Here is a 14,276-nt window from a genome sequence, read left to right on the forward strand (position 1 = left end):
TGGGTTTTTCCGGTACCGCTGTAGAAAACAGAAAACATCATCGTCAAAGTCGAGCAAGGCCAACTATTCCATCCAGGGAGCCCATTAATGGCCTGTGGGCCCCACACGGGCCCAGATGACTGGCAATCATGTGGACCTTTCAGAAAGATATTATTGTTTTATTTATTTATGGGGAGAGAAACTTTTGGTGGGATAGCCCCCATGGTATCCATCTGCTCCCTCCCCCTCCTCCTCGGATGTCTTTTGCCTTCTCATCATTTCTTCTTTTTCTTTACTTTTTACTTATTCCATTTTTTGGTGCGTTTTGGCGTTTCAGATTCTTTACTTCTATGTCGGATGTACAAATCGCAAAGTCTGTTGCTTTTGAACGGTGATTCAAATTGTCGAAACCTCAAAAATTCAAACTATTCGTCTTTTGCATTTTTTTTTTATTTTGAAGGGGTGCTTAAGATTTAAGATAGGTTCAACTCTGTAAATGTAATTCATGGATCTTTATTTTATTTAAAGTTTTGGATTAATCTTTTTATAGTAACATTTTTGTATAGGTTAACAGTTTAAATACATAATGCATGTGAAATTTGAGTGTAAATTTCGACATGCATTACTCCCTGCTAATGCAGCGTATACGTTAGTCAATATAACCAAGATTAATTTTTAAGTTTTACATATTGCGAAGTAACTATTATTGAAGGCTTTCTACCCTGGAATAAAAGCTTTATAACCAGCGGAGTAGGTCAGGTTGGGTCGGATAGCAAAATGAAAGAGGCTGTAAGTAGCAGATTTTGAATTCAAAATTTTTTATTTATCGCTTAAAAAAATAAAAGCATTCTAGCCTTTTATTCAGCATTACATCTTTTATCCAGTTACAATAAGATAAACTTGAAACTTCAAATGTCACGCAAATTGAATTGGTTTACTGATCAACTTGCAAGCCGGTTTCTAATTGGCTGATTATTTTTAGTTGATTACTTGATTTGGGCTTTAATGGTGCTTAAATTAAGTCTGGCTCAATATACGTACTAGGTAAGAGTTTTTGGGGTGTTTTCTGGGCGCGCTGTTCGTTCCTGTAAAAGCCCACGAGTGTGAATCATTTTCGAAGCTGTCGGCGTTAGATGTCTAGTTGTTTTCATGAAAAAAAAAAAAGTGGAATAGTCTACTGTTTATGTTTATTTCCTTGTGAATAATTCTTGCTTTTGGATCTTGGATTCAACAAAAAGTTGGAAGATCAAATCGATCCAGTCAACGTACACGATATTTTTCTACGTCCAGTGTTGCAAGATCAGAAGAAAAGATCTAGTACACATCTCACAATAGATTCACTCCTTGTCTCTGTCATCTGAGCATATGCAACAACTTTTTTTCCTTGTTTTGTTTTGTCAATCAAAGGTGGGCAAGATATGATATTTTCAATAATGCCTTCAGCCATTGTCTTAATTTTGTGCTATGGGAGATGACCTGGTCTGAAGTACTAGTAAATCATTTGTGCCAAGAAAGAATAAAAATAAGAATAAGAAAAATCCTATACCAAACATGTACGACATAAACGACAGAAAAAAAAAATAAAGGATGATCCCTTAATTTTAATTTTAGAAATTCTCGTATCTGTATTTGTCGATTAAAAATGTCGTTGCAGTCTTTTTTGTAAGTAAATTATGGAAAAAAAATTGCACAACTTGATTAATAGTTTAAAAGTAACTTGTAGCTATATAGATTGGCCCCCAGGCTGTATAAATATCAAAATATTGAATTATGCATTTCTTCCATATTATTCTCCTTTGAAAATTATTTGTGAAATTTTTTTAAAAATAATTCTATAACGTTTTTTGGAATGTGATATATATATATATATATATATGAGATAAAAAATAGTTAAAAAAAGTGTTTAATGTCTCTAATTTTTTTAGATTCAAATTAAACAAGAAGCAGATAATCATGCCTTAATATTGCCCAGCACAAAAAGAGCATTTTATTAAATTTAATATATTTGAATATATAACTTGTTACTTTTTTTTTTGGAATAAATTTTATCTACAAAATTCAGTTTCACTTAATTAATTTTGATATTCTATTTTTTGTTATCAAATGCGTCTGAACATATTAATATATGAATCTATTAAGTTTAAGTGTTAAATTGGTTAGATTATCAAATAGGACCTCGAGTTTGTCTAATATTTTATTGCTATATTTTGCTTCTGAAATTTACAAAATCCATAGAGAATTCTGAAAGTTGATATATCACATTTTAGTCTAGAACCTTCTTAAGATTTTTTTTTTTGCACAAAAACAAAAGAAAAAGGAAAAAAGAAGAAGAAGAACGCCCCCTATTGATCAATAATTCCTCTTTCTTTATTTTATTTTACTTATTTGTTTTCTTTTCGTCCCCTGCGATGACAGCGATGAAAGAACAAGCGTGTGTAGAGCAAATTCATGTCCAAATCTGAACTGGTCAATGGCTGGCACAGTGCATTTCTGTGCGCTCTTTCTCTCTGTTTGAATATTCACTCTCTCTCTCACTCACGCGCCTCAGCCCTTCTCTTCCTCTCCCTCGCATGCATGATAATTAATCCCATGGGCCGATTTGGGACCGACATACGCCACTCTCTATCCTCCAACCAACCACCCAACCCCACACAAGACGAAATTGGCAAATTTGTTAGCTTTAATTACACCACGTAATAAACCCCCAGCCTTTAGCCTGGTGGCTACACCTAGCTTGGCGGGACGAGAGGCAAGGATTCACTAAAATGTCACGTTTAAGTGATTTATTTCAAAAAAATTCAGGCGAATGTGTTGTGCATTCGTTTGATTTGATGATGATTTAGTCTTTTCCGGGTTATTTCTGGGCCGTGTTAGGTCCACCCCCTCCCCTTAATATAGAATAGATTAGATTATACAACTGTTGTCGTCTCCGTAAAAAAAAAAATAAAAATTACACCACATAATATATGTTTTGACCAAAGAAAAAAAAAATACACCACATAACATACATTTTATTTTAGGAATTATTGCTTTTTCTTTTCAGTAGTCAAAGGTACTAATTCTGTTTGTATTTACTAAATGTTATAGAAAATACAACAATCTACATAAGTGTACATCGATTATGATAAGAAATATAATAACCAGATATAAACGCATTATATCATAGCTGCGCATGCCCTGTATCCATAAACTATCAATTACAAATTAAAAGATTTATCTAGCATGTGATTGGTCGCGCTGTATCCATTAATTATCAATTATAAATCAAAGGATTTAACTAGCATGTGACCGATTAATTATAATAGGAACTTGGTATTAGTTATCGTGTAAGTATATATATATAGATTAAATCTAAATTATAAAAATAGTCTTTTGATGTTGTTGGTGATGGTCGAGACTCCAAATTATCGCTGAATGTTGTTTGAAATAATTTTTCTTTTTCATAAATACTAAGGATTATTTCATTGATCTTAAAGAATCATTTTATACTTTTTTAACTCGTACGAAATGTTATGCATTTTCAGATACCATGCAATTGTTCAAATACCTAAAATGGATTTATACTAATCAAGACGCAGAAAATAAATTTTCCATATGATTTACAAAATTGTGTTGAGACTCGAGAGTCGGCTTCAATGATTGATCTTTCCGAGCAATATGAACCGTGGATAAAACCTCGATCGCCAAGGTGAGTTTCGAGTACTGTGTCACAGGCAACAAAACCCCAAAGGAAAAAAAAGGAGAGGAAAAAGAGAGCCGTTTTGGGTCTCTTTATGACATTTTAACTTATGTGATATCTACTCGCTCCGAAGGCGGAGAACGCTACACTCGAATCCAAAAACGCCCACCAGCCTCACTACTCGCTAGTCACTACAGTCTCTTTCTTTCTCCATCTTCTTCCCCTTCTCTTGTCCCTCTGGTAATGTAAACCCCATAAAGCAAACAAATTTTCAGCTATTTTTCCTTTTCAGAGAGTACAACACTCACACCAAAAGGTGAATTCATGGCTTCTTCCAGCTTTCCTGCTTTTTCTTTTATCTGCATTACTACTTGGCTTCTGGTGGGCTTCTGCTCTGCTGAGGATCCCTTTGCTAACTTTGATTTTGTAGTCTCTTACATTACTGCTTCTCCTCTTGGTGTCCCTCAGCAGGTAATGTCTTTTTCTAGATCTCTATTTCCGTTTCTTTGTAGGCCTTCTCTGTGTATGCTGCATTGTATTGTCCTGATGCTCAAGCTTGCATGTGTTCAATTTTGTGCCTTTTTTCGGCTTCAAATTTGTGGGTTTGCTTTATTTTTTTGTGGGCAATCATGGTCCGGCTTCAGTTTGTTTTCAAATTTTGAATCTTTCTGTTCAGATCTAAATAATAACGTGATAAAGATTAAAACTTGGAGCTGGTCTATTTCATTCCTTATTTAAAGCTGAGAACTTTGAAGGTCTTGAACTGCATTGCTGTCGCTTGCAGGTTATTGCTGTGAATGGAAAGTTTCCAGGGCCTACCATTAACGTTACTACTAACTACAATGTTGTTGTCAATGTGAAGAACAAGTTAGATGAAGATCTTCTTATGCATTGGTATGCTATTTACTGTTGGTTTTATTTGAATTTTGTATTTTGAGATGTTCCTAAAGATTTCGGATATTGGGGTGGGTGTGTTGACAGGTCTGGTATATTTATGAGGAAGAGCTCATGGCAAGATGGGGTGCTTGGGACTAATTGTCCCATACCTCCAAAGTGGAACTGGACTTACCAGTTTCAGGTTAAGGACCAGATTGGTAGCTTCTTTTACTTCCCTTCCATAAACTTTCAGAGAGCCTCTGGTGGCTTTGGAAGCTTTATCATCAATAACAGGGAAATTATTCCAATTCCTTTTGATACGCCTCATGGTGATATTACAATTGTGATGGGTGATTGGTACATTCGAAACCACACGGTAGGTTTTTTTTTTTTAAATAAAAAAAATAAAATAAAATATCATGTATTTGAGCAATGACTGATATGTAGCTTTTAAAAGTACCTTTTTTATGGTTTCTTTTGTACTTGGTTGCAGGCTCTAAGGAGAGATCTTAATTCTGGAAAAGATCTTGGGATTCCTGATGGCGTATTGATTAATGGAAAAGGACCTTATAGATACAATGATTCTCTCGTCCCTGATGGCATTGACTATGAAAAAATTGAAGTCCATCCAGGTTGGTAATGGAACATCTCATTCCTTGTTCTTGGGCTTTAGTGCTATAGTATGAAAAATGTTAATGTCAGATCTGCTTCATATCCTAATACATAAAGTGATTCATTTGATTTAACCCTGTTTCGAAACAAGATGCTGCCTGTTGGCAGTTCAATCCGCAAGACAGTAGATTTTGTCAGCTTTTCACGGGATAGGACCCGGAATGTTAACTGTTGTTTGTCTTTGTATTTAGTTATTTATATGTTTGACCTGAATTAATTCTGCATTTTTTTGGTTTTGATTCAGAAAATGACATGCAGTGTGTTGGTGTTCTGTATCAGATTGTTGTATATAGTATCGCATGAAGGTTTTTCTGTTGTTTCCAGTATGCCCCCGTCTCCATGAGTGGAAACTCTTCCTCCCTCCCACTTTCTCTTGTTATTGGTTGATGGGTGTGCTTTTCATGAGTCTGTGTTAAGTTGCATCCTTGACTATAAATCATAAGATGCACAAGTCAATGAGTGTACATAAACTTTGCTGCTCTAATTCCTCCTTTTTGTCAATCATCCAAATTGTGCAGGAAAAACCTATAGAATTCGTGTAAGCAATGTTGGAATATCAACTAGTTTGAACTTCAGAATTCAAAATCATAACCTACTTCTAGCTGAAACAGAGGGATCATATACAGTGCAGCAGAATTATTCTAGCTTAGACATTCATGTTGGACAATCATACTCTTTTTTGGTAACCATGGATCAGAATGCAAGTAGCGATTACTACATAGTCACAAGTGCGAGGATGGTGAATGAATCACAATGGCAAAAAGTCACAGGTGTTGGAATCCTGCACTATACAAATTCGAAAGGAAAGGCATCTGGTCCTCTTCCAGACCCACCGCAAGATCAGTTTGACAAAACCTTCTCGATGAACCAGGCTAGATCGATCAGGTTTGTCTCTCCTTCAAACGCCCAATAGTATATTGCAAAGTGTTCCCCTATGTTCACATTATTGAATAACCAAGTTCTTTGAATCTTTTCTTCTGTAATATGTGATGTTATTTATGAACTCTGGTGTTTAGACTATTTAGAGAATATGGACAAGTCATGGTAATACCAGGATTATTAGGAAATGCCAGTGCTTATGGTGCTTATGAGATGATTGCAGTTAATTTATAATTCATAAATTGTTCCTCTGGATCAGAATTTGCTTGTTTGAATAAAGGATGCTGCTCGGAAGTTTCATAAATACATGTAGCAACATTAAAATTAGATACCTATATTTAGGAATGTTTAGATACACTTAGATAGTTTTGCATCTTCCAAGTTTACTTAAAATCTACACAGCATGTGATTAGCTTCTTTAACTCATCTAGAAGAATATGTTGTGGTTAAATCTTGCAGGTGGAATGTGACTGCTAGTGGTGCTCGCCCGAACCCTCAAGGTTCCTTCAGATATGGTTCAATTAATGTGACCGAAGTATATGTACTAAAAAATAAACCACCAGTAACTGTAAACGGCAAACAACGAGCAACACTCAGTGGGGTTTCATTTGTTAATCCTGCAACTCCCATCAGGCTTGCTGACCAATATAAAGTAAAGGGTGTCTACAAACTTGATTTTCCAACCAGGCCACTCACAGGATCCCCTAGGATGGAAACTTCAATTATCAATGGCACTTATAGGGGGTTTATGGAGGTGATACTGCAGAACAATGATACCAAGATGCATACATATCACATGAGTGGCTATAACTTTTTTGTGGTTGGGTAGGATCCTGCCTTGTTGCTGTTGCCCTTGATGATATAAACTTGAGCTTGTTTTTGCTCATCTTCATCTGAATGCTCTTTTCAATCAATTGCAGAATGGATTTTGGTGAGTGGACTGAGAATAGCAGAGGAACATACAACAAGTGGGATGGCATTGCTCGCGTTACAACTCAGGTGCGTGTTGAAGACTGTTGGGTTTAGTTTGTTAAATTTCTCAACGCAAACTTAATGTTATCATTCTGGAGTTCCTTGAATTGGTAAATCATCTACTAAATGTTATGCTTGTTTTAATCAAACCACTTATTTCAGGATTCTCTTATCCTGCTTAGATAACCTGCAAGTTATTCACATCTACAATGTCCCTAATAGTGAGATATTCCCTGTATTATAATGCAGGTGTCAAGAGAAAGTGACTGATCCAATTAAGATTCACATTTGGCTCCTGCCAATTGTATTTATTAGTCTATGCTGCAATAATGATGCATCTTCCGATTCCTCAGATTTTTCTGTTACTGTCATCTAAATCAAAGTTTTACTTCAGTAGTACTCTTTCACGCATGATGTACTGCATATCTGCAATTTCATGTTAATAATATCATCAACAGTATGCAAAGTTAAGATCTTCCATAAACTGTATGGACTACTCCCAATTTTCAGTTCTCAGCCAAACAAACAGAAAAAAGAAAAAAAAAAAGAAAGTTAATGAATGCTCTGGACAAATAATTACTGGTTAGAGTAAGTTTTGCTTGCTCAGAATTGATTTGCTATGGCTATGCATCTAAAATGGTGTTGTCTGTTTAGTTTTTGACTATCAGCCTATTGTGTTTTTGTTGTTCAGGTGTTCCCTGGGGCTTGGACAGCTGTTCTGGTCTCCCTTGATAATGTTGGAGTTTGGAACCTTAGAACAGAGAACCTTGACTCATGGTATCTTGGCCAAGAGACATATGTCAGAGTTGTTAATCCAGAGGCAACGAACAAAACAGAGTTGCCTATCCCAGATAATGCTCTGTTTTGTGGTGCTCTAGGCAAATTGCAAAAGTATGTTAATTTTCTCTCTTTGACATCTTCTGTTGTTCACTTCTTATAGACTAATTCTAACGTGTACCTTATCATCTTCAGGCCACAAGATATATCTTTGGCTACATCGATCATGGTCAATCGGTCAGAGCTATGTTTTACTCTGCTGCTAATGATTTCCATGTTAATCACCATATTCCAATAGAAGTGCTTATTTCTGCTGCATGCGGGAGCCTGGCTTTGCTTAGTGAGGTTTGTGTTGTCAGAGTAGGTGTGTAATTGTAGTTTTGTTTATATGAAATTTCATATTTTGACATGTAATTTCTTTGCTTTCCGGTTGTATTAAATGCTCCCGGGATCCTTGTTAATTTATTGGAATTATCATTCTTTTAATATTTGTGATTTATGCAATTTTTACAGTTAATCAAGTTGTAATACAATCTAACAGTCGTCGTTTAATCAGCATGAAAGGACTAATATTTCTTTCGCGGAGTTCATTTACATTGTTTACTTAAACGTGAAAAGAACTTAGTTGTTGTTCTCCTATAAATAGCTTGTTCAATTTGGCTTTCACCTGCACAATATGCATATATTTAATCCTCTCTTTGCTGGGGTACTCTCAAGAATCAGGTTTTCTTGAGACTTAAACTTTATGTTCAGGGATTTGTTCAATATATATTGCAATAGCTGCTGCTTGTGGTTTATCACTACTTGGTTGGTCCCATATTCCAGAGTTTCAAGCACAAGATCAATCCTGACAGTGTAGGACCATTTAAGGAAACCGTGGATTTACAGGTCATGAAGTCCATTGGCTGAGGAGGCCAGCCTGGCTGGTGCCTGGTTCTTCTGCCGTCTGATTCTAAATGCACCAGTACTAGTACTAGCATTTTCCTCATTTGGGACCATTTTCCTTCAATTCAGCTGGGATGCCTAACCTCCTCAGGCCCCGTCCATGCTGGTTTTCGGTTAGGCTTAGACCTTGTACACTTGTTTTGTGGATGATGGCACTCAAAACTTGACGCTTTATTTAAGTGTGCACACTCAATTGAACCTAGCTGCTGTCATGTATAATGCCTTTTGGGACGCTGGAAGTCGTGCCCCAAAGAAAGCTTGAGGGTGGACCAAAGAAAACCAACAGCCAAAGGTGGTCTACGTGCTATGGCTCATCTTATAGTTTTGCGCCTCTGGTATCTTTTTTTTATTTCGCTCAATTTTTTTTTTCTAGTAGAGAAGGAGACCTCAAAATTCCGAGATTTCAATCTAGTGGTGTGTGGTAATGGTTACATAAATAGTTGCATAAATCAGATATATTTGTAGGAAAAGGTTTTAGTTTCCACTGTACTTTTTGTAAGCTATGGTGGTAGGCTTACTGCTCCTAATTCATTAGTTATGACTCAAATCAAATATTTTATGACGCTAAAATTTGCCATGATCATACCCATGGGAATGAGCTGCGGTGGTCATTCCTTTTTGCTCTTTTAATCATGAAAAAAGAGTTGGGAGAAACCAAAGGAGTAGTAAAAATTCTAGATTATAGTTCTCATGATTGGTGGATTAATTTGTGAGGTTCCTTTATCTAGGGATGACTACTTTCATGTGGATGGATACAAGAAAAGATGTACGATTTCTCAACTGGCTGCTGGAAAAGGGCCAAATTTGGCAGGATATGGTTGGGATGTTGAATTACCATCAGATATCGTTTTATGCGGATGGCATGCTTCCTTGCGTCTGCCAGGGGTACCCATTATAATACTGTAAAGGCAGTCGGAGATAGGAATGCATTTGAACCGGGCGTCAATGACAACCTTATTAAGTCAGACCCGCTGAAAACTCACCAATATGTAGTAATAAAGGGGAGATGACCTGCTCAAAACTCACTAATATGTAGTAACAAAGGGAAAATGACCTGTTTCGTCTCTCACATTTCATAAAAATATTTTTTTTATTATTCACTTTTAAAATGAAGTAAATTCATACTTGATATTTAAAAACTGAAACTATTACATCAGTGAAGTCAATTTTTAATCCGAATCCAATCACCCAACGACCCGATTACAAATTTTGAGGGTATAATTGGTAAATAACTTGGTTAACTTAATTTGATATTCACGTGAAATTTAATGAATCCAAAAGGAAAAAATAAAAAATTATAACATAAAAAAAAGGATTAATCTTTCCTACATTTTTATTGAATACACCAACGGATCTAGATACTTGCCATATTATTTCAATTTAAATTTAAACACCAAACTTTGTATGTATGGTATACATTTAGATTCACAAGTGTATATACTAACGATGGAGGAAAAGATTTACCAAAAAAAAAAAACCTTACCATTCCAAGACAAAGAATGACTTTTTATGTTATAATTTTTTATCTTTTTCCTTTTTTGGTTCAATAAATGTCATGCGGATGTGATGGAATTGGTTGAGTGATTTATCAATTTTATCCCTGAAATTTATTACTAGGTTATTGGACGATTTGATTCAGATTAAAAGTCGAGTTCAGAGATGTAATAACTTCAATTTTCAAATGTTAGGGACGAATTTGTTTAGTTTTAAAAGTAAGGGATGAATATAATATTTTTTGTGAAATGTGACGGATGAAACAGGTCATCTTTCCTAAATTTTAAATGAGTGACTCAATTAAACCCATTTAATTAGCTGGTTTAACTAGATTGACTTGTATTATCCATTCATACCTATCTAAAGATATTTTCACATTCAAATGCAAACTTTTTCTGGGCGTCAGGTGTATAAATTTGAATTTGTAACCAATCCAATAATTATTTCTTACTAGACATGTTCTCTGTTATTTTCTTTTTCCTTTGTTTCCTTATCTTATTTTCCTCCTCCTAAAATTGAGGTAGACTCTTCAATGGTTGTGTTAATACTTGCAGCCCAACATTTTCAATACTTGTAATATGACATTATTTGCAACTTATCATAATCACCATTTTGTGTTATGTAAAATATTGGTTGGTTTTTTAAATCCTTTTTATTTATTTGGGTATAAATATTTATTGGTTAACTTGGTATGTCTTTAATTTTTTATCGTAATAAAATGTCAGTATTTTTTGTTAAAAATCCAAAAATAAAAGGTAAGCAAAATTGAAATAGGTCATAAATGGGTAATTGGAATATCCATTTAAGACCATACCTAGGTCATAAGAAGATAATTAGGTATACCCATATCTATTTAAAATCATACCTATATATGGCATGCCTATTTTGATCTATTTATTAAATGAATACAAATAAGTATGTCCGTTATTCTACTATGAACTGTCTAGATATATTCGAACCCAAGACTTTGACACTCTGCAGTGCCGACCACTCCAATAAACATAACAGCAAAATTGTCACAATTGACACAGAATACAACTATTCCTTAACGCGCTGATGTCATGCCTGGTTTTCAACAAAGGTATCTTAGTTTTCCTTTTGGATAAGCTCTTTAACCTCACTAACAAAAAGGGGGTCCTTATTGTTTAAACATCTCTCAATTATGGTCATCTCTGTAAGTTAAAATTTAACTTTAGAGCATAACTTTTAACGCTGTTTCTTGCTGGTGAACAATAAAAATCAATGAACCAAAGAGGGAAAGTAAAGAGATGCGAAAGAATGACACATGAGAGGTGCTTTTTCCCAATTACTGTCACCTGTGCTGCTACGTACACAGACTCTCCTTTTAATGAGGACCAGGGTGCCAGCCTTTCAAAGGTGGGATTAATTAAGGTTGCTCAGGTTGTTCCTGTTTCATGTGCAAAAACATTTTTAGGAAGCAACTTTTCATAAATATTTTCTTTTCAAATTGAAAATAAACCTGGAATCAAGTCTTTCCCATAGAGTTTGAGGGGTTTTGCGGGTCTATGCTTCTAGTTCTAATTCTTCATATTAATTATATACAATGGAAAATACTGCATCTTATTTTTGCTATAAATTTACTTTGCCCCTAATTATATGTAATCAATATTTCAAATTGTCATGTGACGTTATAATATCATCGAAGTTGGAACCTTAATTACAAAACTCAGAGAATATGTCATTTGGATCTACATTTCCTTACATTGGCAAGAATTTTGGTGAACACCTATTTCTTAAATTGGTTACGGCTACTGCTTAATGCTTATACGGGGCATCAAAGTGCATAATCGAGGCAGACTCATATCCTATCAGGGTATGACAATCATTTACTCCACCAGCGTAAATAGCACAAGTTGGTTCAATTGACAGAGTCGAATCACTTGTCAATAATGATCAATCAAACCCAACGAAATCTCTTCATACAAAAAAAAAAAAAAAAAAAAGGAACAATCATTTACTCTGTATGTCATCTAAAGTAATTAATATAGATAAAAATTCACATTATGTAATTGAGAAATTGGACTAGAATAGTGAATTTGGTCTAACTTTTATAATTTGAATGTCAACCATTATCAATTAACGTTTGATTGGCAACTTGAGAAACATAGTACTAAGAGATAGGTAAGTAATGAGCGAGCTTTAGATTTTGTGCCTGGAACACAAGTCCGCCTTAATTAACTTGGAGCAACACATAGTAGCTCATTAGGAACTTTTCCCTTTCAACTTTCAAACCATTCTCTTTTTCCATTTCTCCTTATACATATGGCATAAGTCTCCTTTCTCAGTTTACACACACACACACACATATAAAGCAAAAGGTAAATTATATGTTAACCTAATGCACCCTATATGAACTGCAGGTCACTTTCTAATAGTTAGTGATTCTGAATGGACTCTCTATTATTGTCCCTTCCAAGGGAGAAACAATGAACTATGTTGACGTGAAACGCCCGTTTCCATGAACAAGGATACTTAGCATTAAGTCTTATTCTCGTTGTAAACAGCTCCAAGAAAGTTGGGCAATATTTGATTTTTCTGGCTGTCATGAATTATCATAATATACGAGCCTTCAACACTTTCACTAATGCTTCTTCCGTTCTGATTCGTGATTGCAAGAATATCAATATTGGAAGAATGCTTGGACGGAGTATGATTACTAATAAAAAGTTTAGAATTTCTTGAAATTGTCACAAAAAGTTTTAGAGCCTATATAATTTAGTGAACCGTTAAAGAGCTTGAATAATGTTGGTATTTTCAATTAACTTTGTAATAAATCAATTTCTTTACGGTACGTAGAAGTACTCTATTGGTTTGGACACCATGTTTCATGTGTTAGACCACTCCCATTCAAGATAAGCAAAAAGAGAGAAGGATGGGGAGGGCAAAATCTGTATTAGCTGGACATTGGATGAAGATGTTCAAATACGCAAAATGGTTACCTTCAAGCGTAAAAAGATGAAATTTCTTGATTTCTTGCAAGCGTAACCTCATGTAGGCTAAAAAAACGTAGAAGCTTACTGTGCATACGGCAGAGGGTAGGAATTGGATGCCCATTTCGGTTTCTAGGCCATCTTGAAAATTTCAGTTCTTAAATCATGAGAAGTTCCGTCTTCTATTGAGTCTTATCATGTACTTCCTTACGTGCAATATGGAGTTTACTTATTTCCACGATTATCTATGGTTAACTTTAACTGATATTCATACATTCTCGGAGTTAGAGTTAGGCTGGAATAGATTGAATACATGGTTTACAGGTTAGGGCTGCTTTCAAAATTAAATAAGCACTTGTATCAAACATTTACTCGACCTAACTCCATTTTTTCCCCCCACAGATACAGGCTTGAATTGAACAAAAAATTTTTAAAAAATAAATAAATTAATAACCCGTTGCCAGGGATCGAACCCTGGTCATTCGCATTAATTGAACGATTTAATTGATTAAGTTGCAACCAAGTATATAATCTATCTGTTCATTTTATTCTTCTGAGCTGGTAATTAATTTGTTGTTTGTCCAGACGGGAGGATTTCAACAAAATACTAATAAACGAGGAAAACTATTATCCAGCTAGCTATTGATTATTTGCTGGTGTGCAACCCAAACATCCTTTTCGAAGGTGTCTACATAAATCTTACTTGACGAAGCTCTCAATCAATTTATTGCACTTATGTGTATTTCACACCTATTGAATTTTTACATTCAACTTACGCAGCATGTCATTCTTAACAATTTACAGGTGTGGCTCCTCAGATTAGTCTATTTACGAACAAGCTTTCCAGAGATGTTCCAACTTCCAAGTCAGGCAAACAAAATATGCAGTTTTATCACTTTGCTTAGCTAGTTGTCTTGACTATTAAATCTTTCACTCGCTCCTGCGATCGGACATTTTATGATGGCCTAAAATGCAACTACTGGTTCTACCTGAAATACATCATCAACCTATATTTGTGTAATCCCATTCACCCTTTTTTCTTAAAAAGAAAA

At 35.0% G+C, this 14,276-nt stretch overlaps 1 protein-coding gene across 1 annotated transcript; it reads left to right on the top strand.

The window, feature by feature from the left end:
• The first annotated feature begins 3,846 nt into the window (after positions 1 to 3,846).
• Positions 3,847 to 8,424, top strand: LOC140013820 (monocopper oxidase-like protein SKU5). Its single transcript, XM_072063984.1, has 9 exons — positions 3,847 to 4,129; positions 4,443 to 4,552; positions 4,640 to 4,910; positions 5,028 to 5,166; positions 5,725 to 6,091; positions 6,545 to 6,910; positions 7,006 to 7,084; positions 7,749 to 7,948; positions 8,030 to 8,424. The coding sequence occupies exons 1-9, from the start codon at positions 3,983 to 3,985 to the stop codon at positions 8,130 to 8,132; spliced, it is 1,782 nt and encodes a 593-aa protein (XP_071920085.1). The 5' UTR covers positions 3,847 to 3,982; the 3' UTR covers positions 8,133 to 8,424.
• The last annotated feature ends 5,852 nt before the right edge of the window (positions 8,425 to 14,276 follow it).

This window comes from Coffea arabica, chromosome 8c, assembly GCF_036785885.1.
Source record: "Coffea arabica cultivar ET-39 chromosome 8c, Coffea Arabica ET-39 HiFi, whole genome shotgun sequence".
Lineage (NCBI taxonomy): Eukaryota > Viridiplantae > Streptophyta > Magnoliopsida > Gentianales > Rubiaceae > Coffea > Coffea arabica.

Excerpts from the sequence above, each read along its gene's own strand:
- LOC140013820 (XM_072063984.1), top strand. The coding sequence starts at position 3,983 with ATGGCTTCTTCCAGCTTTCCTGCTTTTTCTTTTATCTGCATTACTACT. Across the intron at positions 4,911-5,027 it reads GGTACATTCGAAACCACACG|GCTCTAAGGAGAGATCTTAA; the intron begins GTAGGTTTTTTT and ends ACTTGGTTGCAG. Across the intron at positions 6,092-6,544 it reads AACCAGGCTAGATCGATCAG|GTGGAATGTGACTGCTAGTG; the intron begins GTTTGTCTCTCC and ends TAAATCTTGCAG.